The sequence below is a fragment of the Pseudophryne corroboree genome, chromosome 2, assembly GCF_028390025.1.
Source record: "Pseudophryne corroboree isolate aPseCor3 chromosome 2, aPseCor3.hap2, whole genome shotgun sequence".
Taxonomy (NCBI): Eukaryota; Metazoa; Chordata; class Amphibia; order Anura; family Myobatrachidae; genus Pseudophryne; species Pseudophryne corroboree.
The window spans coordinates 149,461,688-149,489,054 of record NC_086445.1 but is presented as its reverse complement, the minus strand read 5'-3'; the positions used below and the strand labels follow the sequence as shown (position 1 = coordinate 149,489,054).

The 27,367-nt window shown below is 44.7% G+C and overlaps 1 protein-coding gene and 1 pseudogene across 4 annotated transcripts in view; one reads left to right on the top strand and one right to left on the bottom strand.

The window, feature by feature from the left end:
- DCLK1 (doublecortin like kinase 1) overlaps window positions 1-27,367 on the top strand; it is a 560,745-nt gene that overhangs the window by 423,287 nt on the left and 110,091 nt on the right. For all 4 annotated transcript variants that reach the window (XM_063951825.1, XM_063951824.1, XM_063951822.1 and 1 more), the window contains 2 exons: window positions 6,958-7,042; window positions 15,867-15,975. In XM_063951825.1, the coding sequence (XP_063807895.1) occupies window positions 6,958-7,042; window positions 15,867-15,975 (194 nt within the window). The remainder of the gene's footprint in view (window positions 1-6,957; window positions 7,043-15,866; window positions 15,976-27,367) is intronic.
- Window positions 19,198-19,316, bottom strand: LOC135051545 (5S ribosomal RNA; annotated as a pseudogene).

The following is a 27,367-nucleotide window of genomic DNA, read 5'->3' as shown; positions in this document are numbered from 1 at the left end:
ATCTACATTTTTCTAGATTTATTGAAATTTAAGCAGTTCAAGTTCCGTGAATAACCTGAATGATACAAAGGTAAGTGGTAAACTACTAGAGGTTAAAAAAATAACAATGCAAGTTGCAGACTTATAGAAAAAGGTCTTTTTAAGGGAACAAGTAATGGGTTACAAACGTACAGCTGTTCTAGAGAAAAAAAAAAGACTCAAACTATGTCATCATCATACTGTAACTATAAACATTGTGGTGTCGATATTACGAATGCTGACATTGTTATTGTCAACATTTTGACTGCATCCCACCTACTATATGTACTATTACTTCCAATTACAATATCATCATCCTAGAGGACCGACCCATATACCTCTGCCCACAGGGGGGCATTTGAGCAGATAAATAACAGTCTCAATCCTAAACAAATATGGACTGCTTTAATGAAGAGTAATCATTTTGATGGATCATAGGGGGAACACCCTAGTCCTTGGAAACAGACCTCTAGTCCTTGGAAATAGTTTCTCTTATAAGACATATTGGGTAAGTTTGTAGACGTACCTCAATCTTAATATATATAGATATTTGATGGTTTCTGTGGAGTTTGGGGTAAGAATACTTTTCTACCAGTAATTTTTGTTTCCTTCTTTATGCTAAGTAAATCCCTTTTGTACACCATACAGTATCTCAACAAATCCTTCAACCAAAAATATCCACCGCTCTCTCAAGCCTTGCATCTGACAAGGTGATGCATCACACTCTCGAAAATTGTCCTTGAGGGAAACTTGTGATATTAAAGAGCCTATCAAAACTGCTAGACAACAGCCTTGTGGGCTTAGAGCAAAGGTCTGTCCCTAAACGTTCTTAATTCTGAAAATTAAATTTGTTGATCAGAGACATTTGCTGTGGATTTCAAAGTATTTACTGTGTTGTGGGGAAGGGAGAGGTTTGGGTGTCTGGAGCTCTCATCTAAAGTGAATTGGATGGCAACAATGCAAACACATGGGACTGCCCTGCCTTGTTGGAGTGCTACTGGTTTCAGCTTGCACATGCTGTAATACAAGGGAGGGGTGCATGTAAGGTAAATACTGTCTGCTTTTGACTGTAGCCCACAAATGCTGGACAGCTTTATTTTACACTGCAATTAAGACTGAAGTCTCAATACAACCGTCTCTAATCTAAATTTCTCTGCACGTTCTAAATCTGCCTCAACATGGTTTTGCCCTGCTGCAAAGTAACTTGCAGTACTTGCTCTGCTTTAAACTCAGAGCTAGATCCACTAACTTCTTAAGAGTTATTATGAGTACGTCTATATTTTTTTCTCCTGATTATGCCATTGACATAACAGCCTAATTGCTATAGGTCACCACACACGGTACATTAAGTAATTAAATAAACAACCATGTCTCAGCAGATGATTGCAAAACAGAAATTGTTCTCATCATTATTGTCAGCTTAGGTTTGTTTTTTCTTCTTTCATCTCCTTTGAATATAAATAAGATAAAGCAACAAAAAATCACAAAAGGTCTGTCATAGAAATAAATTCATTGTCATGTTAGAAATAAAAAATAATTAACTTATCAATGGAAGAAAAAAAGTATTCTTCTATTATTATGTTATTAGCATAAGAATAATAAAAAATAATAATAATATATGACATCAGTATACAAGGATACTCATACATTTAAATAGGCTCAGACCACTCTGTATTCTTCAGTATGAATTATTTTACAGAAAATCTTTTTTTATTGCTATAACGAAAGATCTTTGCTTTATTGTCACAATCTGACATCCCAGCTATTTCTGCAAAGATTTCTTTGTGAAACAGAATATGGTTACAAAAAAATATGATTGATGTCTGTGTGGGCTGTCATTGTGATGCCTCTTTCACTGTTTAGATGTTTGTTTTATTTTTATATTTTTGTCTCTGTGTATCTATTTTGTTGCTATCTTCTCTAGTTTTTTTTGTATATGTTTTTTTGTTATTGCACTATTTATGCAATGTAGCTATTATTATAGTATATTACTTTTTTATTTGTTTTTTTAACAAGTGGAATAGTAATAGATGGCTTACTGTATGTCTCTGCTGTTACAAAAAAATAAAATAAAAAATAAAATGCTGATAATGCAGTGGGTTCCAACAGAAGAACAAAACAAGCTCTCTGCTCAACACTTCTGCAAGCCACCTATGGTAGGTCAGTATCCCTCATGTCCTCATTTCGAACTAGCACCCCACCCACCTGCCCTTTGGTGTTTTTTATTAGTATGGGTCTGTGCATTTGCCGTCTACGGTATATATTAGAATGGGCACTATGATAGGTAAGACCTGGATAAATTTATGTAATACTAGCTGAAGTAACCAGCGTTGCCCAGGTTTAAATGTTCAAGTTATTAGGTTATAAATGAATTGGAGGTAACTGTCGACATTTTAAAAATAATTAGCGGCTTAGCAGCTCTTCCAACGCGCTCATGAGGTGGTTGCCCAGTGTTGTTTTTGTTTTTTGGGGTGTCGCCAGTAGCACTGATACCCAGCTTTCCTTTCTGGTAATCATACAGCTCTGACGTGTTTCTCATCATTTTCACCGTCATAAATTGCCGTATATGAAGATGAAAAGTATATATAGTGAAATACCGTTTAATACACAAAAACAAACACAAAAATAATACAGCACAAACCCCAGAGCTAAGTAACAGGTACAGTGGGCAATTACCAGATGGTTTAGAACTGTGGTCAAACAGTTCTAGATGAGCATGAGGGTTTAACTAATGGGGTTCCGGATTGCCCCTAGTAAACCTACTGGATCTTGCAGGAAACCAGATCTCCACTCCACTGTCAATCCTGTAGTCAGCTCCAAATGGGTACCACCAACGCGTTTCGACACCGTGCTGGGGTCTTTTTCAAGGTGCAGATATGCAGTCATATCTGCACCTTGAAAAAGACCCCAGTAGGTTTACTAGGGGCAATCCGGAACTCCATTAGTTAAACCCTCATGCTCATCTAGAACTGTTTGACCACAGTTCTACCCACTGTACCTGTTACTTAGCTCTGGGATTTGTACTGTATTATTTTTGTGTTTGTTTTTGTGTATTAAATGGTATTTCACTATACAGTATATACTTTTCTTCTTTATAAACGGCAATTTATGACGGTGAAAATGATGAGAAACACGTCAGAGCTGGATGATTAACAGAAGCGCTGGTCAAGTCTTATTCTCCAATATTTTATTCTGTATTTGAGCACTTGTGGTGAGGGTTGGAGGAGACCTCACAGGAGTTTAAGTTAAACTAGCTGCTGTTGCGCACTGGACATTTCTTTACTTTTTACTATTACAGCTTTCCTTTCTGTTTTGTACACCATATTTTTTGTCTTTCCACTTCCATTTCTGTCAGTTCTTTTAGGTTACTGATTTATGGTAATTTCAGTCATTTATTTCAGATCATTAAATTATTGTTATTTCTGTCAGTTATTACAGTTCATTAAAGTTTTCATCCAAATCCATCCAGTGAAAGTCCCAGAACAGGCTGTCTGTGTTAAAGTTCTGTCTTGCGTACACCAACAGGACATCTGACCAGGACCTCAACCGTTTAGTACAGGCCTGGCCAACCTGTGGCTCTTCAGCATACTCCATCAGGAGGTCCATCTGAGACCTCAACCCCCTAGTATGTTTCACTCTGTGAAGTTTTCATCCAGATTCATCTAGTGGAAGGTCCAGAACAGGCTCCCAGGATCAAAGTTCTGCCCTGGCGCACTCCGCCGTGAGGTCCGACTGGGACCTCAACCACTCCATTAGGCATCCCAGAACAGTTGCCACTCCTCTGTAAAGTTTTCATCCAAATACATCTAGTGGAAGGCCCAGAACAGGCTCACCAGGTCAAAGTTCTGCCCGGCCCAACTGGACCACCTCGCGTTGGTTTCATCCCAATCAGTACAGGGGTGTCTGAATGCCTAACTGGACAGACAAACAGACCAATACATTTTAATTTAAGAGTAACTTTTAAAATGATATTTCATTTAAAAAGGTATCACAAGGCACCCCAGCACTGTACAATGGTGTTTGAACAAAAATACAAAATTATAAATTTACATAATTTAATAATACAAGTAGCAGTAGGTCAGCACAAAAATGAAGGTATATACATATAATATATTTATTTTTTCTTTAATTTATTAGTTTAAAAAATTAGTTTAGATACCTAACATACATTCATGTTTTCTCTCCAGTTAGTGCAATTTTCTCATTTTAAGAGTATGCCCAGATGTACCCTTTGGCTCATATATTGCATGTAAATCTGGCTCTGGGGCTAGCCAGTGCCTCCTGAGCCAGTTAGCTCACCGCACGTCCCTGCTATATATAGTATGCAAGACTTATTACTAATGCCTTTGCACTTAAAAGTCATTATTTTCATAGTGCCGGCATCATTCATAAGGGGAAACCAGAACTGTGACACTACCAGATATAGCACTGTCCTACTTATCATCAGGATATGGACTGTGGAGTACTTAATGGCAATATTATGGGCAAGTTTATTAAAATGAAGCTGCTGCCATGGCAACCATTCAGATATTTTCTTTTATGTTCTAAACTGTACTAAGAAATTGACACTTACAATGCGATTGGTTGCTATGGAGTGCAGCCTATTTTTTGTGTTTTATATTTTAATTTAGTAAATGTAGGACTCATATTAATATTAAAATATTTCTGCTATTGATACAGTATATGACATAACATAAAATGAATATCCACATCCCAAAGCTTAGCAATCACATTTCCGTTACCTAAAGCCTAGGTAAATTCACAAAAGGTTGAGTTACACCGATTTTCATTGCTTTAGAATAGTTAAAAATCAATGTTAGTTTTCAAAGACTAAAATGCACATTTGTTAACAGATGATTTATTTTCATATCAACTTTTAAATATTGGCAAATATGCGTCTTAGCCCCTGAAACACAACATCTATTTAGATTGATTTTGATATTTTTTTTTTTAAATTGACCTTTAGTAAATATACATTTAATAGTGACTTAGCAATGTCATAGTCCCACAGAGGAAAGCCATCTATTTACATACACATACTTCTAAAGCAACCACTTGAACTTGTGCAAATTTAGGTTTCATCTACCACTTATCGCCCACCTGCATTTGCAGAGGTGGTACAAGGGGGAAGGTTTTCAAGCGTAGTCTGACTGCAGTACAGACCTGCAGAAGCACCCATTTACACCTGTTGCACCTTCCCTATAGAAATGCATAGTAGCATTTGACTAAGATGACTATGGCTTTCCATAGGGATGTAGTTGGCATCCCGGAATTCGGGATCCCAGCGGTCAAAATGCCAGCGCCTGAATCCTGACATTCGGGATCTCGAACGTAAGTATGCCGGGGAGGATTAGGGTTAGGCTGCAGGGGGAAGGTTACGGTTAGGCTGTGTGGAGGGGAGGTTAGGTCTAGGCCGCGGGGTGGTAGGGTTAGGTTTAGGCTGTGGGAAGAGATGGTTAGGGTAAAGCCTCGGGGAGGGAGGGTTAAAGGGAGAGTTAGGACTAGGGTTACCTTCCTCCAGTGCCCCTGTCGGGATTTCAAGCAGTTGGGATGCTGGTGTCAGTTTTCTGACCACCGCCAGTATCCCATATTCAACCCTTTCCATCAAGCAGCCGCATTTGCTACCGAGGTGGAGAAGTAAGAATCTGCAGATGCATTCGGCATGGCAGAGGGGTGAACATACACTGTTTGTTATGCTCTTTGTTTTTTCTTTATGTAATTTACACCCATTTTGCCAACAACTCTGCACCAGCCCCCAAGTCTGTACATGTAAATACCTTTTGCAGTGTCCTAATCTTGAAGAAATACATTTTGGAGATTGCCCGCAGACTCCCTTCCTTTCAAACTAAAAAGAAATGTAATGAGCTGACATAAAAGGAAAGAGTGCTAATTGGTACCCAGGAGCTTTCACACATTGCCACAATAACACATGTAATTCAACTAAGTAAATAAGGTACAGTATGTTTATAATATACATCAACTGGAAAATTGACTTTCGTATATTTAGGTTCCGATCTGAACGCAGTCATTGGGGACGTGAGCTGTGGGTTATCAGTAACAGTTCTTTATTGTGTATGCAGTATATTCATGTGCCGTAGACTGACTTCATGTGGTGACCCTTTCATCCAGAAAAAAAGGCAAATTTGATCAAGCTAGGAGAGATTGCAATAAGATGTTTGCTTTCATGTATACCGCACAATAAGGACACCATTTTGGTCGCTGTGGATTACAACACATTTCCCCTCAGAATGTGCCCTGTGCCCCTCAATAGGTGCCACTTTCAGATATGGGGCGGATTCTCCTCTATATCCTCATAGCTCATCGTGCGTCTGCTGACTAGTAATCCTAGCCTTGTGCCTATGTCACATGACTACAAGTACTCCCATCACTCACAAAGCACAGCTGGTCATTTGTAGGCTGAGCCAGCATGCGTTAAGAGTGCAGCCTATTAACTACCTAAGAGCTGTGGACATCAGTAAGACGCTTCATTTACTCAATAACTGCATCCACCAGGGTCTCATTGATGTCACAGGTTCCTAGAGAATTGAGAAGATGCATTCCCATGTACATTTGTACAACCCACAAAATGGCTGCCTTGACTGTGTTAAGGGGAACAGTGTGTGTTAAAATAATAGATTTACATATGTTTTACATTCAAGTACATATAGGCTAGTGCTTCACTGACAGAAAGTAATCCCCTGGGCGCTAAAGCAGATAGTGGCTACAGGCCCGCTGCTATGAGAGGTTGCCAGCTCTCATAAAGGAAAACCAACACAAGATACATAACAGCACTAAATAGAACACTATTAGGGCTGCTATATATCTTATGCAAGGCTTCACTGAAACTCCAGTTCTTCCCATAGTTACACTGTCAAACAACAAATGTAGCAGCCACTGAGGCTCATTAACTTTGTTTTGTGCTTTTGTTGCCATTTTCAGGGCTCCCAGCACAGTGGCTCCTCTACCTCATTAGCATCCACCAAAGTGTGCAGTTCCATGGATGAGAACGACGTCTTAGCTGAAGGTGAGAAGTAATGTAACAGAAGGCACGTGTTTGTGGACAATATAATCATATGAATGTGTAATGTAGGTAGAAGCGATCTACAGTCGTCTGCCGTCTGAGTGGGTATTGGAAATAGCATCTTCTCATCCTTTACAATATAAGTATTTATTTAGTGCACTGTGTTTAGTCTAATGTACATAATAAAACACAATAGGAAATATATCAAGATTTGGAGAGAGATGAAGTGGAGTAGTTGCCCCGCGTCCAGCTGTTAATATCATAGACTGTGCTAGATAAATGACAGTTAGGAGCTGATTGGTTGTGTTAGGCAACTTCTACGCTTAATCTTTCTCCTATGCTTGATACATGTCACCCACTCAGGGGCAGATGTACTGAGCTTTGGAGAGAGTAAAGAGGAGAGAGAAAAAGTACCAACAAATCAGCTCCTGAACATTTTCAAATACAGCCTGTAACGTGGCAGTTAGGAGCTGATTGACTGGGATTTTACTGTAGCTCTCTCTACTTTTATCACTCACCATGGCTTAGTACACCTCCCCCGTCTCTTGCAATAACACAATATTATTCAAAGGATTTTCCACTTTACCTCATGATTCCACTTTACCTGCACACGGGCCCCTGGGTCCAGAGGGGGTCCACACTGCACATACTGCACCCATTTTGTCTATACTTACCTTTTCTGGTGTCCATCGGCGTCTCTGCATGTGGGCAGCCTCCTCCTTCGTAGCCGACAGCACAGTGAATGCACTGAGCACTAGAGAGACTCTGGCACTGTGCCAGAGTCTAAAGCGCTTGTGTAGGTCTCCGGAAATATGGCCACCGCGCCATTTTCCCGGACACCTGCGCAAGCGCTGTTGTCTCTGGCACTGTGCCAGAGTCTCTCTAGTGCTCAGAGCACTACTGTGCTGTCAGCTACGGAGGAGGAGGGGGTCCACACGCGGAGACTGCACATGGGTCCCCTCCTTCGTAGATACGCCTCTGACTACCCCCCAAATCATGGGAATGGAAACTATAACGTGTAATGCGGAACATTGTGTTCACTCATCATAAAAGTCCTAACCCAGATAACAGGCGGGAGTAAAACACAGCATTGCCACGTCCAATAGCACAATTTGATGGAAGGCCTGACAATGCAAGTCCACCCTCTCGAGTATAGCTTAATCTAGAGCTTCACTCTGAATGCGCCAGTCCCACAGAGTCCCACTGAGAGTTCCCCTACTGGCAGCCACTAGGTTCTGTAGGGCTGTATGATCATATTGAACTGTGCAGTGTAACAACTTGCAGAGGTAGTGTTAGTGTAGAGTACTGTACATGAAAACAAAACTTTCAGCCTTCTTTTTTTTTTTTTTGAAAATATGTTTATTAGTTTTTCCACATAGAGACATAAAGAGAGAAAAAGGCAGAGAAACAATGCAGTACAAAGTGCATGTAAAATGCTTATACTTATGGATTACATAATAGGCAACAAAGGTGTGGCATAGTATCAAACATCACCACTACCCCTGGTGGTGTGTATAGGAGCGAGCAGTGCAGAGGACCATATCAAAGCATCAGCAGTGATGATTATAAACAGCATTTTAGGCCTATAATATATTATTGAAGAAAAACTGCACATTGTCACACATGTGCCAAACCAAAATCAACTAGACAATCATAGAGAAAAAGAAAGAAGAAAGAAAGACAACAAAGACATGGATAAGAAGTGTGAGGGAGGAGGGGGGGGGGGGGGGGGTTGCAGATGCCTAACAAATATTCATCGTACATGATAAGGCACATTCCTAGGGACTGTGGGGATCAAATCGCTCAGTATCAAGGTACGAAAGCGAGCATCACCCTGATGCCGAAGGTGGATCATCACCAATAGGGATACCTAGTCTGCGGTAAGAATCCCAACTAAGGGAATCAAACAATTTCAGTATATGAGTTCGTTGTGGGGGTAGAAGAGAGTCAATGTATAGTCCCCATTTCTTATAAAAGCGCAAAGCGTTGCGGTCAAGGTCTGGGAGAGTTGATTGGCGTTCAAAGTATAGTGTATTAGTAAGTAAAGACTTGAGGTTACCTAGGGAGGGGGAGGTTCGATATATCCAATGATTCAGAATTAACTTTTTCCCCAGGGTCAATAGTACATATAAAAACGGAATGCAGTATGTCTGGGATGGATGTAAACGCCAGGTTGTAGTATTAAGGCCGAGGAGTGCCGCTGGGTCCATAGGGAGAGAGATCCGGAAGGTGGATTTTATATACCATACTACTTTATTCCAGAATCGTTTAATTTTCGGACAATGCCAAAAGTTATGCATAAAGAGAGCATTTGGTGCTTTACATTTGGGGCAACGACCAGAGTCTGTAGAGACCATATATTTGCGTTGTCCCGGGGCAATATATGCCCGATGTAAAAATTTGAAGTGGATTTCCTGAAGCTGGGCAGAATGCAGGGCTTTCAGTATAGCAGGAAGGGGGGAGAGGAAGCACTCCACCGATGGGTCCCAGGACCACTCACTCGACCATTTTGACAACATGGGGGGCCAGAATACCTCCGGCTTGCCGGGCAACAAGTCCCGGTATAACCAGCATATCTTATATGAAAAGGTAGGTAACGTGACCAGCAGGGCGGACAAGGGATCCTTTCTCCGCTCGTGCACAGGAGGGATGGGGAGAGTTTGTACAAAATGGCGTACTTGTAGGAACATGAAGAAATCAGATGAGGGCACACCGTGTCTCTCGGCTAGATCCGCGAATGACAATACATGGCCACCCGGGTCGAACACATCACGAATGAGGGCTATGCCCCTAGATTTCCATGTGAGGAATTTGGTATTGTCAAGGGGAGGAGTGAAGCAGGGGTTTCCGCACAATGGGATGAAAGGAGAGTATTCCGGGTTGCGATGTAGGGCCTTGTTAATGGCCCACCAGGAACGATAGGCGTCCCAGAAAAGAATATTAGGGCGTACCATTGGTGGGAGCAAAGCTTTCGGGGTATGTAGCAAAGCCCTTAAGTCGTAAGGGTGTACAAGGCTCTGTTCCATGTCATAATTAACATATGAGGAGGTGCCCCTTAGCCAATCCGAGATATACCTAAAGTTCGCGGCCTGGAAGAAAGCCAAGAGGTCTGGTACAGCCAAGCCACCCTGGGCACGGGGGAGTTTAAGTTTAGGTAAAGAAATCCGAGACCTCTTGTGATTCCACAGGAATTTGGAGAACATTCTATCACATTCTTTTAAGTCTTTAGTAGGGGGCTGGATAGGAATCATCTGGAGTAGATAAGAGATCTTGGGGAATACAATACTCTTCAAAATAGCTACTCTTCCTAGTAGGGACACAGGAAGAGATGACCAGGTGGATAGCAATTGGGAAACTTTGTTAAAAACAGCGGTATAGTTGACTGAGTATAGGTCTAAGATATTCACAGGGATATATATACCCAAGTATTTAAGGCCTAAGGTGTTTCTCTTAAATTGAGTGAGAACTGGCACCGGGGGGCGCTGACAGGCAATCGAGTTGAGTGGGAAGAGTTCAGACTTAGAGGCATTAACACGATATCCCGCAAAAGCACCAAACTCAGAAATAGCCAGCATGATCGACGGGACAGAGGTCTCAGGTCGTGAAATAAAGAGGAGCATGTCATCTGCAAACAAACTCACACGGAGCTCATGGCCATGAACCAATACTCCGGAGTATTCTGGGAGATGCCGCAGTTTAATAGCCAGGGGCTCTATGGCGATAGCAAATAATAGTGGGGAAAGGGGGCAGCCCTGCCTTGTGCCTCGGTGAAGAGGAATAGGAGCCGACAGGTAGCCATTACACATGATGCGAGATGAGGAGGGGGAATACAAATTACGTATCATGTTGATCAGGTCCAGCGGAAACCCAAACTTATCCAGCGTCGTGTATAGGTGATCCCAACTGACAAGATCAAACGCTTTCTCCGCGTCCAGGGAGAGGATGTATTGAGGGTCAGGGTCTCCGCTGGAGTGTAACCAGGTGGCCGCGGCAAGAACTTTACGGATATTGTTAGTGGAGTGTCGGCCTGAGATGAAACCAGTTTGGTCAGGATGGATAATGGAGGGGAGTAATCCTTTTAACCTATCTGCAATAATTTTCGTAAAGAGTTTATAGTCGACGTTGAGCAAGGAGATGGGGCGGTATGAACCGGGGAGATGGGGATCCCTTCCCGGTTTGGGAAGGAGACGTATCAGGGCTTCGTTAAAGTACAGAGGGAGGGAATGGGAAGATAAAATGCTATTAAATACCAGGGTCAAAGGATCCAGCAATTTAAGTATGAGCATTTTGTAGAATTCCCCAGAGAAACCATCGGGTCCAGGTGCTTTCATGGGCTTAAGATGTTTAATTGCCGCTTCCACCTCCTGGGTAGTAATCGGCAAGCAAAGATCCCCCTTCACCGATGTTGATATTTGAGGCAAGGAAACAGAGTCCCAGAAAGAAGTTTTAGCTGCTTGATCGAGGGGAGGGGGGGAGTAAATATCAGTATAAAATTCTGAGAGGATCTGCGCCATGTCCACAGATCTGGTAGCCAACGAGCCATCGTCTCGTTTCAATGTCTGGATCACCGAGGACGGCACTGAACCCCGCAGAAGATTTGAAAGGAGACGGCCCGTTTTATTGCCGTACCTATGAAAACGGTGATTTCTGCTAAATGTATGGCGGTCGCCCATTAATGCCAGTACAGCACCAAACTGAGACTTGCAATCTAAATATACCTTCTTTGAGGCAGGAGACGGGGACTGTTTGAAGTGTTGGTAGGCATCAGTTAGGCAGCGTTGTGAGGTTTTAAATTCAGAAAGAAATTGTTTCTTTCTTGTGGAGGTGTATTCCACAAGCCTACCGCGTATAACCGCCTTTGAGGTCTGCCAGAACAATAAGGGATCGGTTTCAGCAATAGCTGCATTATCCAGTCTGAACTCCTCCCAAAATGCCTCCAACCTGTTCCGAAATTGTAGGGAAGAGGTAAAGGAAGTGGGGAAACGCCAGCATTTAAAGGAGCCATAGTCTAATGAGGTGGTAAGGGAAACCCAAACTAGGGCGTGATCAGAAAGAGAAATTGTTTCCATCTGTGCTTCAGCATTTTGGGGAATCAGGGAATCTGAGAGCAATAAGAAGTCTATTCTGGACAGTGTGCCGTGAGCAGCCGAGAGACACGAGTACTCCCTGTCAGTGGGATGAATAAATCTCCAAGCATCAGTCAGATGCAGTTGTTGTGCAAAAAAGGTGACACCTAGGGTAGGAGGGGAGCGTGCACGAGCGGAGGAGTTCGAATCCATATAAGCGGAGGCCACAATATTGAAGTCTCCGCCCACAATCATTGGACATGGCATAAACGGGCACAGTGTTGTTATGAGACTCTTAAAAAAACCTTTTGAATAAGAGTTTGGAGCATACACAGAACATAAAACATACTTGGTATTATGAAGTAAAATTTCAAGTATTAGGAATCTACCAGCAGGATCGCACAGGGAAGTAATGACTTCAATGTGCAAGCTACTTTTAGCGAGGATCAATACACCCCTAGCCTTAGAAGAATAGGGAGCGTCTAAGAGTACCTGCCAGCCCAAAACACCCAATTTTTGGGCCTCTGGGGTGAGAAGGTGCGTCTCCTGTATAAACACCAAATCCATATGTAATCTATTTAAATAGAGTAGAATCTTCTTCCTCTTGATAGGGGAGTGGATACCCCCAACATTCCATGTGCCCACCTTAATAGAAGACATGGGGCTTTGAGTAGTGAGTAATCATACAGGAAGACATCTTACAAACCCATAAGCAATGTAGGGTGGGAAAAGACACAAGAGGAAGGAGGGGAGGGGGAAGACACAAGGATAGTAGAGACATAGAGATGAGAAGAAAATATTAGACCCACCGGGGGGTTCCACAACAATATCCGTGTAAACAACTTCACGGTATTATAATTAAAGTAATAACCAAGAGCAGCAAGGAGGGCAGTGCTCCTAGCCAGCGACCACTATAATGAGCAGCATAGGGGATGGGGGGGGGGGGGGGGAGAGAGAGAGGGAGAAGGGTAAGGGGAGTGGGGTATAGGGGAGGGAGAAATAGGGAGTGGAAGGGGGGAGGGGGGGGGGAGAGGGATAGGGGATATGAGTGAGCGGTCAGGATGACATCAGCCTACCCCTAAATGGATGGGCAAAACAGGCATCCAAGCTTATAGAACTATATAAAACTAGAAACAGGCATATAGGTATACATTGCTTAGAGGAAGCTTATGTCACTTTAAGATTATATATACATCACCCAGAAGACCACTGAGGGATTAGCGAGAAGGTCCAAATAAGACTAACAGAGGAACTTATAGTCCACGGGGTGGGGATAAGAAATAAATGTATGTCGAGGGTGACTAAGTCCAGGCAACAATGAAGCAGGATAGTTACAGAGCAGTGTCTGTAAAAGACGGCTATTTCGGCACTTGGTCGGAGGCTTCGGTCTCCGAAAGATAAGCGGCAGCATCCTCCGGGGTGTGGAAGTCCTTAAAAGACGTGCCATCGAAAATCCTCAGGCGTGCAGGGTAGAGTAGAGCAAACTTTCGGCCCTCTTGGGCTAATTTTGAGCATGTGGGGGAGAACGCCTTTCGTAGCCTGGTAAGCTCCGGGGAGAAGTCCTGGAAAATTAATAATTTGGCATCTTCCCAAACAAGGTCTCTTATACGGCGGGAAGCAGACCACAGGGCCTCTTTATGGAGGTAGTTGAGACACCGAAATAGCACAGCTCGTGGTCGGTTGGATGCAGCGGAGCGACCAGGGCCTGTTCTGTGTGCACGTTCTACCACGAGATCCGAGCAAATATCTTGAATTCCAAGAAGATCAGGAAGTGTGTGTCGAAGGAAGTGATAAAGAGCTTGGCCCTTAATCGTCTCTGGGAGCCCAATGAGCCTGAGATTGTTTCTGCGCGATCTATTTTCTAGATCGTCGATCTTAGACCATACCAGGTTTTCTGATTTCTGCAGTTTAGCGGAGATGTCGGAGAGTTCAGCGATTTGCTGAAAGTTTTCACCAGCAGTATGTTCCACTTGTAAAACACGCTTGGACAGTTGTTTATACTGGCTTTTAATATCCAGGACAGCTTGCTGTAGTGCAGCAGCATGCAGCTGTGCTTGTTCTTGAAATAACGGCTGGACGGTCTCTTTCACCGCTCTAACAATGTCCTCATAGGACAAGGAATGCCCCGGGGTAGAGGAGGGCAGTAACGTGCCTAGGGCAGCGGACCCAGCAAGGGATGGAGAGACGCTGGGCACAGGGGCCGAGGGAGGAGCTGAGGTACCCGCCGTTCGAGCTCCGGTCTCCAGAGAAGCTGCGGCGGCCATCTTGGAAGCCGGGCCGCGGCTTTCAGATTTGGCCCGTGGAGGCTTTCCCTGCATCGTAGGAGCTAGGAATCGGTCCATAGAGGGGGGCCGGATGTGCGGGGAGCGGGCCGGTGTGAGTGACCGCTCAATGGACGCCCAAAATGGGCGATATGTTAGAGGTCAGTGGCCGCGGGCACCGGAGCTTCTAAGCAGCGTGTCACTCCATGCGGTGCCGGAACCGGAAGCCACTTTCAGCCTTCTAAATGAAAATCGTAGAGTGTATAAATACTATTGCACAGCTATAGCTGTTCATGAATGTAAAAAGCTCTAGATTCCCTCCTTCAGGGTACTACAGTTCAGAGAACACATTCTCTGATATCTAGGTAATATTCGCCATCTAGTGGTCACATTGTGTACTGTTCTGTCTTGTTGATTCTTCACTCAGCTAAGGTTGTTTAAAAAGCGTAAAACAGCCAAAGCACAGAACAAATATATAGAATACGAAAAAGATATACTGGCGCTGGCTGTTGGTCAAATAACAATTACCAATGTAAAAAATATAACAAATTTATTTAGACATTCATAAAAGGCAGTAAAATACTCCCATTCATATGAATGGGAGTATTTTACTGCCTTTTATGAATGTCTAAATAAATTTGTTATATTTTTTACATTGGTAATTGTTATTTGACCAACAGCCAGCGCCAGTATATCTTTTTCGTATTCTATATATTTGTTTTGGGGAATTGACCTTCCCCATACTGGCTGCTGTTGACAGCGCACTCTATATTCTTTTCATCTCTTTCGCAAAAGCACAGAACAAAGCCCGCTGTGCCACCTGACTTATGCAGAAATTATTAAAATGAGATAAAGTGGAGTGGCGGGCACATTTATAAGGTGTTATTTGCAATGCAGAAGCGTGCACATCCATTTCCACCCTGAGAAAGGGACTGCAGCAGTTCACAGTGAGAAGCTATGGTGTTGGTTCCCAGAGCCCCGCTCCTTCCTATGGGAAGGAGGTCCATTTGCAAACAGGGATTTGATTGGATCCTCTGTCCGTGCCCCCTTCGCGTGCACATGCATGAACTTTTTAGATCAGCTGTCCCCGCGCCAGATTAATTACTAAAGTATCGGGTTGCAGATGGGGCATACTGTATTAATGAATATGCCCCATAAATATTTGCTGCGAACTCAACTCAGAAATACTGCCACCCATGGCCCGAAAAGCCGCTAATCATCCCTTTTTGCGACTCGGATAAATCGCCCCTTTTACCCATGACAGCAACAAGTGATATGTGTGCAGTTGGCCTATCGCACACCTTATATACCCAGCAAGCCAGCGCAATACACGTGATGTTCTTCATGGGCTACATGCTGCTGACGTCAAATGTAGGAGGTGGTCATAATAATGTGACTCAACCGTGTATTTACATAGTAGTAAAGTGTTTTAACACAAATATTATTTCTATATATTTGTGACGACTCGATATGTATTCAGTATTTGCATTGACATTACAGATATATTGGATGAAGGGTTCCAGGTACCGGTGTCTATAGCAGAGAGATACAAAGTTGGAAGGACCATAGGAGATGGAAATTTCGCCATTGTCAAAGAGTGTATAGAAAGGTAAGTGTCACTGTCTCTCCCTCCCCTTCTTACGTACTAAAGAGTGTATAGAAAGGTAAGTGTCACTGCCTCTACCCTCCCCTTCTTATATACTAAAGAGTGTATAGAAAGTTAAGTGTCACTGCCTCTACCCTCCCCTTCTTATATACTAAAGAGTGTATAGAAAGGTAAGTGTCACCGTCACTCCCTCCCCTTCTTACATACTAAAGAGTGTATAGAAAGGTAAGTGTCCCTGCCTCTACCCTCCCCTTCTTACATACTAAAGAGTGTATAGAAAGGTAAGTGTCACCGCCTCTCCCTCCCCTTCTTACATACTAAAGAGTGTATAGAAAGGTAAGTGTCACCGTCTCTCCCTCCCCTTCTTACATAATAAAGAGTGTATAGAAAGGTAAGTGTCAACGTCTCTTCCTCCCCTTCTTACATACTAAAGAGTGTATAGAAAGGTAAGTGTCACCGCCTCTCCCTTCCCTTCTTACATACTAAAGAGTGTATAGAAAGGTGTCACCGCCTCTCCCTCCCCTTCGTACATACTAAAGAGTGTATAGAAAGGTAAGTGTCACCGCCTCTCCCTCCCCTTCCTACATACTAAAGAGTGTATAGGTAAGTGTCACCACCTCTCCCTTCCCTTCTTACATTCTAAAGAGTGTATAGAAAGGTAAGTGTCACCGCCTCTACCTCCTCTTCATTCATACTAAAAAGGCAACTTTTCCGCAGCTTTTTAACTGTTTCAGTTCTCCTTAAGTCATGATAAAACAAATCACCAACCTGGCTTTGCCTTGTAAATGTTTGCTGCTTTAAAAAAACCTCCGAGTTCGGCCTGGAATCTCGGAGCGCCGGCCGCCTCGCACTACATTACATCTGGCCCGTAGTGTTTTACGGAATGAGTAATAAAATGATTTCTGTGATACAAGTGTACTTTATGGTGTTTTTTATTTTTTTAGCATATAGCAATATATATGAATTTAATGTTTTTTTTTATGTAAGCAGCCACAAAAAGAATAGCCAAGTGCTGACTCTTAGTATTGTACACTCTACTTACCAAGGTTTAGGTGGCCCTTCAAACACTGAATGAGTGACATACTGTCATCCATTCAGTGTTTGTATTTTCCCCTCAGCATCCCCACACTAAGCAGCAGCCAGTAACACGGAGGGGCAACAAACAACAACTTCTTGTTGGCTGCTGTTTCTCCATGTCAGTGAGAGTCTGGGAGTGTGACGCGGGGCTATGATGTCTAAGGGGGACATGTACTAAGCAGTGATAAAAGTGGAGAAGTGAGCCAGTGGAGAAGTTGCCCATGGCAACCAATCAGCATCCACTGGATCGCTTCTCCACTTTTATCACTGCTTAGTACATGTCCCCCTGAAACCCAGTCTGACATTTATTAACAGTTTCTTATATAGGCCCTCATTCCGAGTTGATCGCTCGTTATTTTTCATCGCATCGCAGTGAAATTTCGCTTAGTGCGCATGCGCAATAGTCGCACTGCGACTGCGCCAAGTAACTTTGCTATGAAGATAGGATTTTTACTCACGGCTTTTTCTTCGCTCCGGCGATCGTAGTGTGATTGACAGGAAATGGGTGTTACTGGGCGGAAACACGGCGTTTTAGGGGCGTGTGGATGAAAACGCTACCGTTTCCGGAAAAAACGCAGGAGTGGCCGGAGAAACGGGGGAGTGTCTGAGCGAACGCTGGGTGTGTTTCTGACGTCAATCCAGGAACGACCAGCACTGAACTGATCGCACAGGCAGAGTAAGTGTGGAGCTACTCTAAAACTGCTAAGTAGTTTTTGATCGCAATAATGCGAATACATCGGTCGCAATTTTAGGATGCTAAGATACACTCCCAGTAGGCGTAGGCTTAGCGTGTGTAACTCTGCTAAATTCGCCTTGCGACCGATCAACTCGGAATGAGGGCCATAATAGCTCAGCAAATTCCGTTGTGCTTTACAAATGGAAACAACAGTGATAAACCAAAACTGGGTAATAACAGTCATAGAGGTAGGAAGGCCGTGCTCACAAGCTTACAATCTATAGGGAATTAGGCACTGATACACAAGAATAGGTGCTATTTATAGCATACTGGTCCACCAGATTGCAAAGGTTCTTGGTGGGCTGTATAATATGGCCACACAGCAGTGCTGGCCTGGGGTCTGGTGGATGAGAAAGTGAGGAGAGTGAAGAGACATTACACTAAATGTGCAATAAAAATGTACTAAAGGATAACTAATAAGGACCCAATTGATCAAGAATAAAATATATTTTAGAACAACTCCACCACATAAGAGCAAGATTTTCCTTATAGCTCATCAGGGAAGTGAGAGAGTTCCATGTTCCCATGTTGCTGAAGGTTCCACCAAATAATTTATCCCTCTGGAAGCTGCAGGCATTGGGCAGTTTTTGATCAAGGAGATCATAAGATTGCAGTCACCAGGCATGAGACACTTGCAGGTCTTTTAATGTGGGGATTTGACCAATAGGTGGAGTTTTCCTTTAAGATACATATAATGGCAATCTCTATTGCAATCTAATAAAGACAGCGGGATTGTACCATGCTAGCCAGTACTTACAAGCTTAAGCATGCACCTTTCTCATCAAATACAGACGCTAATGTGACACGTCCTGAAGTCAATATATACTGATACATGTGGAGTCATTCTATGTTTACACTGAGAGAGTAGAAAGAAGACTCTTTTTTGGGCGCACTCTTAGGAAAAGGACTTGATAATTATAAGACTTAAAAAAGTGTTTTTAAAAATTGATTATTATTAAAAACTGGTCGAAATGTATCCCAGACAGACAAACATGACATAAATATAACACACAAATGAGAAAAGATATGAGTCCCGAGCCTTTTGATAAAGGGGTGAACACGTGAACTACCCATGGGGCATGGTCCGTTCAGAGTGTACCCTGGGTACTCAGATTGGTCTAATTTTAGTTCTAAATTAGACCTATATATAGATCGATTTTAAAGGGTCTCCTGGGAAATGTCAGATATGTGGTATCAAGTGACACAATTTTATTACTGAGACTCCTAAAACTAAATGAATCCTAATATACGGCTTCTTATATCTGAATGACTCCTGATATAGAGTATAATCTACAGTAGAATAGTGATAACGTTACATTGGATAATCCTGTTGAGAGAAATTCAGAAGTAAAAATAGGACAAGTGGTGATACTGCTGTCAGCATTAGGCACAAAGTATGGTAATGCCCATGATATCTACTACACTTGGTATTCCCAGGAGGTCTCCCATCCAAGTACTGACCAAGCCCGACGTTGCTTAGCTTCTGAGATCGGACAGTATTGGGCGTATACAGTGTGGTATGGTAGTAGACAGCACTGAGTGGAATAACTCTGGGATCACTATTTAGTAGCAGATGTCAGCTAGTAGATCAAAGTACAAATAGATAATACAGGGATAGTTAAATAAAAGAAGGATCTGCTGCTGAGGTTAGACAGAGAGACTGTGTGCAGGTAACCACCGCACAATCTCTGAATCATCGGTGAGAGTCCATATATACAAGGTGGGAAAGAGATAGAGCTGGGAATTGATTCTTACGGGTGATGTTGGAGGTGTGCATGCCATTATACTACCGTAAAATGACCCATTGAATGCTGTGCATACCATGGCAGGAGCACCCGGTACCAGTTCACCTCTGTTATGCTATGCAGCGGGCATACCACCCAACCTTCTAGCACAGTCGAGATAAAGTTGAAGTGATCAGGAGAGATCCTCAAATCAGGACTGTCCCACCTAAATAAGGACAGATGGGAGGGATGTAACAGTGCATCTATAGGAGCAATACTGATTATAAATATACCCTGTACAGAAATGAGTAGGTACAGTATATTCATGGGCGTACAGTATATAAAATGGGTGCAGGTTGGGTGGTGCACAGAGGCTCACAATGCAAACCCTGCACCCATAGGGGGGTAATTCAGACCTGATCGCATGTGTTGCAGAACTGCACAAACATAAGTTTGTGCAATTTCTGCTCAGCCCTGGACTTACTCAGCCGCTGCAATGATCGGGGCCGGAACTGACGTCAGAATCCCTCCCTCCAAACACTTGGACCCTCCTGCGTTTTTCTAGACACTCCTTAACAACGGTCAGTTGCCACCCACAAATGCCCTCTTCCTGTCAATGTCCTTGCGATTTCCAGCGCATTCTTATTTCTCTAACGTCCTAGTGGATGCTGGGGACTCCGTAAGGACCATGGGGAATAGACGGGCTCCGCAGGAGACAGGGCACTTTAAGAAAGAATTAGGACTACTGGTGTGCACTGGCTCCTCCCTCTATGCCCCTCCTCCAGACCTCAGTTAGAATCTGTGCCCGGACGGAGCTGGGTGCATTTTAGTGAGCTCTCCTGAGCTTGCTAATAAGAAAGTATTTTAGTTAGGTTTTTTATTTTCAGAGAGCTTCTGCTGGCAACAGACTCTCTGCTACGTGGGACTGAGGGGAGAGAAGCAAACCTACTAACTGCGGCTAGGTTGCGCTTCTTAGGCTACTGGACACCATTAGCTCCAGAGGGATCGAACACAGGAACTTAACCTTGGTCGTCCGTTCCCGGAGCCGCGCCGACGTCCCCCTCGCAGAGCCAGAAGACAGAAGCCAGCGGGTGAAGCAAGAAGACGTCAAAATCGGCGGCAGAAGACTCCTGTCTTCATATGAGGTAGCGCACAGCACTGCAGCTGTGCGCCATTGCTCCCACACTTACCCACACACTCCGGTCACTGTAGGGTGCAGGGCGCAGGGGGGGGGGGCGCGCCCTGGGCAGCAATTGAGTACCTCCTGGCAAAATAGGGCATATATACAGCTGGGCACTGTAATATGCATGAGCCCCCGCCATTATTTTTACACAAAATCGCAGGACAGAAGCCCGCCGCTGAGGGGGCGGAGCTTCTTCCTCAGCACTCACCAGCGCCATTTTCTCTCCACAGCTCCGCTGAGAGGAAGCTCCCCAGGCTCTCCCCTGCAGAAGCACGATAAAGAGGGTGAAAAAGAGAGGGGTGGCACATATATTTGGCGTAAAAACAATATTTACAGCAGCTACTGGGTTAACACTAAGTTACTGTGTGATTCCTGGGTCATATAGCGCTGGGGTGTGTGCTGGCATACTCTCTCTCTGTCTCTCCAAAGGGCCTTGTGGGGGAACTGTCTTCAAATAGAGCATCCCCTGTGTGTGTGGTGTGTCGGTACGTGTGTGTCGACATGTCTGAGAAAATGCTCCCCTAAGGAGGAGATGGAGCTAATATGTGTGTGAGAGGGTGTCTCCGTCGACAACGCAGACACCTGTTTGGATATGTGTAAGTGCTAAGGTGAATTTATTGCACAAAAGATTAGAGAACAGACAGGAAATCTACCCATGTCTGTCCCTATGTCGCAGAGACCTTCAGAGTCTCACAATGCTCACTATCCAAGATATTGAACACTGATATCGACACTCCAGTGTTGACTACGATAATGCAAAGTTACAGCCAAAATGGCAGAAAAGTATTCAATATATGATTATTGTAATAAAAGATGATTTGCATATCACTGATGACTCATTTGTCCCTGACACAAGGGTACACATGTTTAAGGGGAAGAAGGCTGAGGTAAATTTCCCTCCTCTCATGAGGAAAAAGAGCGGGAATCTCCAGACAAGAGACTGCAGCTTCCCACAAAGAATTCTCAGGCAGCATCCTTTCCCCACTAGGGCCAGGATGTGATGGGAATCTTCCCCTAGGGTGTCACGTTTGCCCAGAAGGTAGCCCTAGCTATTCTCAGGGATCCTGCAGATAGCGTGCACATTCTGGTACACTACTCAGACCGGCGATTGTGTCGGCATGGGTTTATAGCGCTGGGGCAGCGTGGACAGGTACCTTATCAGCAGAAATTGAGACCCTAGTATATATATATATATATATATATATATATATATATGTGTATATAGAGAGATATGTATATATATTAAAGATGCTGTCTTAAGAGATATATATAATCAAACATGCCCGAAGAGACATGAGTATACTGGGTACTAGAGTCAAAGCTATGTCGATTTCTGCTTGACGTGTCCTGTAGAATATGCAATGGACAGATGATGCCAACTTAAGTGGCATATGGAAGGCTGGGGATTGTGTGGAGAAGGGTTCTCGGACCTGGTCTCCACGGCTATAGCTGGTAATTCTGATATTTTGCCTTATATTCCTGCACAGCCTAGGAAAGCACGTCATTATCAAATGCAGCTTTTTGAACAAAGAAACAAGAAAGTCCGGGGTGCGTCCTTTCTTGCCAGAGGCGGGGGCAGAGGAAAGAAGCTGCACAACACAGCTAGTTCCCAGGAACAGAAGTCGTCCCCGGCCTCTACAAAATCCACCGCATGTCGCTGGGGCTCCACAGACGGAGCTAGGCCCGGTGGGGGCACGCTTTCGTAAGTTCAACAAGTGGGTTCACTCCCTGTTAGATCCCTGGGCAATAGATATTGTGTCTCAGGGATACAAGCTGGACTTTGAGAAGATGCCTCCTCACTGACGGCCCTGCTGGCTTCCCCCCACGAGAGGGAAACAGGGTTAACTGCAATTCACAAATTGTATCTTCAACAGGTGGTGGTCAAGGAGGGGGTTATTATTCGACCATGTGGTAGTCCCGAAACCAGACGGTTCGGTCAGACCCATATTGAATTTAAAATCCCTGAACATATACCTGAAAAGGTTCAAGTTCAAGATGGAATCGCTAAGAGCGGTCGCTACAAGCCTGAAAGGGGGAGATTTTATCGTGACTCGGGACATAAAGGAGGCATACCTTCATGTCCCCATTTATCCACCTCATCAGGCGTACCTCAGAATTGCGGTACGGGATTGTCATTACCAATTTCAGACGTTGCTGTTTGGTCTCTCCACGGCCCCGAGAATATTCACCAAGGTAATGGCGGAAATGTTGGTGCTCCTGCGGAAGCAAGGTGTCACTATTATCACGTACTTGGACGATCTCCTCATAAAAGCGAGATCAAGAGAGCAGTGGCTGAACAGCGTATCACTTTCTCTGGAAGTATAACGGCAACACGGCTGGATTCTATATATTCCAAAGTCGCAGTTGGTTCCTACAGCTCATCTGCCTCTCCTAGGCATGATCCTAGACACAGACCAGAAAAGGGTTTATCTCCCGATAGAGAGAGCTCAGGAGCTCGTGACACTGGTCAGGAATCTATTAAAACCAAAACAGGTGTCAGTGCATCACTGCACTCGAGTCCTGGGAAAGATGGTGGCATCATACGAGGCCATTCCTTTCGGCAGGTTCCATGAGAGGACCTTCTAATGGGACTTACTGGACAAAGTGGTCCGGATCACATCTTTAGATGCATCGGTTAATCACCCTATCCCCCGGGGCCAGGGTGTCTCTCCTGTGGTGGCTGCAGAGTACTCACCTTCTCGAGGGCCGCAGGTTCGGCATTCAGGACTGGGTCCTGGCATCCACGGATGCAAGCCTCCGAGGGTGGGGGGCTGTGGTCAAGTCAGGAGACTTGCCTTCACATCAATATCCTGGAACTAAGGGCCATATACAACGCCCTAAAAGCGGAGACCCTGCTTCGCAACCAATCGGTGCTGATTCAATCAGATAACATCACCGCAGTGGCTCATGTAAACCGCCAAGGCGGCACAAGGAGCAGGGTGGCGAGAAGCCACCAGAATTCTTCGATGGGCGGAGAATCACGTACGAGCACTGTCAGCAGTGTTCATTCCGGGAGTGGACAACTGGGAAGCAGACTTCCTCAGCAGGCACGGCCTCCACCCGGGAGAGGGGGGACTTCATCAAGAAGTCTTCGCGCAGATTGTAGGTCGGTGGGAACTGCCACAGGTGGACATGATGGCATCCCGCCTCAACAAAAAGCTACACAGGTATTGCGCCAGGTCAAGAGACTCTCAGGCGATAGCTGTAGACGCACTGGTGACACCGTGGATGTTCCAGTCGGTTTATGTGTTTCCTCCTCTTCCTCTCTTACCCAAGGTGCTGAGAATCATAAGGAAAAGAGGAGTGAGAACAATACTCATTGTTCCGGATTGGCCAAGAAGGACTTGGTATCCAGAGCTGCAAGAAATGCTCACAGAGGACCATGGCCTCTGCCTCTAGGGCAGGATCTGTTGCAGCAGGGACCTTGTCTGTTCCAAGACTTACCGCAGCTGCGTTTGACGGCATGGCGGTTTTACGCCGGATCCTAGTAGAAAAAAGGGATTCCGGACGAGGGTATTCCTACGCTGATAAAGGCTAGGAAGGACGTGTCGGCTAAACATTATCACCTTATACGGCAAAAATATGTTGCTTGGTGTGAGGCCAGGAATGCCTCTACAGAGGAATTCCAGCTGGGCCGTTTCCTTCACTTCCTACAGTCGGGAGTGACTTTGGGCCTAAAATTGGAGTCCATTAAGGTCCAGATTTCGGCCCTATCCATTTTCTTTCATAAAAAAACTAGCTTCTTTAGCTGAAGTTCAGACGTTTGTAAAGGGAGTGCTGCATATTCAGCCCCCTTTTGTGCCACCAGTGGCACCTTGGGATCTTAACGTGGTGTTGAGTTTCCTGAAATCTCACTGGTTTGAACCACTTAAGACCGTGGAGTTAAAATATCTCACGTGGAAAGTGGTCATGCTATTGGCCTTAGCTTCGGCTAGGCGTGTGTCAGAAGTGGCGGCTTTGTCATGTAAAAGCCCCTATCTGGTTTTCCATATGGACAGGGCAGAATTACGGACTCGTCCGCAATTTCTGCCAGAGGTGGTGTCATCTTTTCATTTGAACCAACCTATTGTGGTGCCTGCGGCTACTCGTGACTTGGAGGATTCCAAGTTACTAGATGTAGTCAGGGCTTTGAAGATTTATGTAGCCAGAACGGCTGGAGTCAGGAAAACTGACTCGCTGTTTATCCTGTATGCATCCAACAAGCTGGGTGCTCCTGCTTCAAAGCAAACTATTGCTCGCTGGATCTGTAACACGATTCAGCAGGCTCATTCTGCAGCTGGATTGTCACCTCCAAAATCAGTAAAAGCCCATTCCACAAGGAAGGTGGGCTCTTCTTGGGCGGCTGCCCGAGGGGTCTCGGCATTACAGCTTTGCCGAGCAGCTACTTGGTCGTGTTCAAACACTTTTGCAAAGTTCTACAAGTTTGATACCCTGGCTGAGGAGGACCTTGTGTTTGCTCATTCGGTGCTGCAGAGTCATCCGCACTCTCCCGCCCGTTTGGGAGCTTTGGTATAATCCCCATGGTCCTTACGGAGTCCCCAGCATCCACTAGGACGTTAGAGAAAATAAGATTTTACTCACCGGTAAATCTATTTCTCGTAGTCCGTAGTGGATGCTGGGCGCCCGTCCCAAGTGCGGACTTCTTCTGCAATACTTGTATATAGTTATTGCTTAAATAATGGTTATGTTATGGTTGCATCAGGTTTGTCTGATGCTCTGTTGTTGTTCATACTGTTGAATGGGTATGTTATCACAAGTTATACGGTGTGATTGGTGTGGCTGGTATGAGTCTTACTCTGGATTCCAAAATCCTTTCCTTGTAATGTCAGCTCTTCCGGGCACAGTTTCCTTAACTGAGGTCTGGAGGAGGGGCATAGAGGGAGGAGCCAGTGCACACCAGTAGTCCTAATTCTTTCTTAAAGTGCCCTGTCTCCTGCGGAGCCCGTCTATTCCCCATGGTCCTTACGGAGTCCCCAGCATCCACTACGGACTACGAGAAATAGATTTACCGGTGAGTAAAATCTTATTTTTTCACACCATCCCGTCACTGACCAGCGCACCCCATTGCTGCGGTCCGTCGCGCCTGCGCATTGCAGTGCATACGCATTGGTGCAGTTCAGACGTGATTGCAGCCTGTGAGAAAATGCACAGCAGCGATCAGGTCTGAATTACACCCATAGACAATACTTACCTGTCTGTCAGCACTGCAGAAATCACTAGGAAAGTGGTTCAGGTGCAGTTTTTCCGAAGCTTTGTACATACTCAGTAGCGCAATCACGGAGAAAATGGCACAGGTGCCATGGTCCTGGAGCTCATTTCATGCAAGTCGCCTTGGCGCATTTGCTGGCGAGGGGGATGGGGACTGAAAATGGGCCAGCTCTTAACCCATCCCCTGGTTATATTATCCTATATAATAAAAGGCTAATGCTGCTCCTCACCTCTATGGGGGGGATTCAAGTCTTTTGCCCACCAGCGGCCACTAGATGGCGCCCGACTGAGCAATTCAAGTGTTGCTCCATTCAGGTGTGCACAGCCGCCGGCGATGACATTACTGTGATGTTGTTCCGTCATTTTGACAAACTGGTAACTAGTGATTCAATACATATTATTAATAGAGCTATAATTGCATTAATTATTGGAAATTCTTATTTCACAAAACATAATCTTTGCATGTTTTATAAACTATTCTTTCTTTTAGGATGACTTGGAATTTTTATTACTAGCTAGAATCACTTGCAAAAGTTTTACTGTAACACTTTGAGGTTAATAGAAGGACTTGAGATTTTACAATGACATTTTGAAACGTCTCTCAGATGCTTTAGTCATCCCCAGGGGGCGGCAGTGTCTGATATCCAGGGCCGCCATCAGAAATAATGGGGCCCGGGACTGACCCTCACAAAGCAGGGCCCCCCTCCATCCGATCTCCCCCCCCCCCCCCCCTTCCCCAAACTACCTCTTGAGGAAATCTGGGTGGTTGTAGTGTGCATCAGGGGCCCAGGTCAGCTGCCTGCCTGCGCATCGGCAGGCAGCCACGGAGAGAGAGCCGCGGTGATATTCTTCATCTTCATACAGAGCCGGCCGTGAGCCAATCGGAGCTCACGGACCGGCAGCCAATGAGGAGCTGCCGAATGGCAGCTCCTGATTGGCTACCGGTCCGTGAGCTCCGATTGGCTCACAGCCGGCTCTGATCCACACTACAACCACCCGGGCCCCATCTCACTCTGGGCTCGGGACTGGAGTACCCGCCGTCCCCCCTTGATGGCGGCCCAGCTGATATCCATGGTGTAGATTAGAATGATATACAGATATAGGGGTTATGTTTAGGTGCCACCCCGGGAGGTTAGGGTTAGGCTGCAGGAGGGGAGGGGTTAGGGTAAAACTGGGGGGAGGAGGGGTTAGGGTGAAGCACCAGAGATCATACAAACTTCACACAGATCAATCATGATTGGGAATTGAACATATGACCTCAGTGCTGTGAAAGTAGTAATACTAACCACTAATCCAACTGTACTATGATTACTATTATAATCTATAGAATGAATTGCTGACCTGAGATATCTGTACACACAATTAGCCAGTAAGGAGAACATGTGGGTGCAAATGATTTCTTACAGAAGAAATGACACCAGGAGTTAAACAATTTAGAACAGTTTTATATTAGGTAGTGGGGTCATT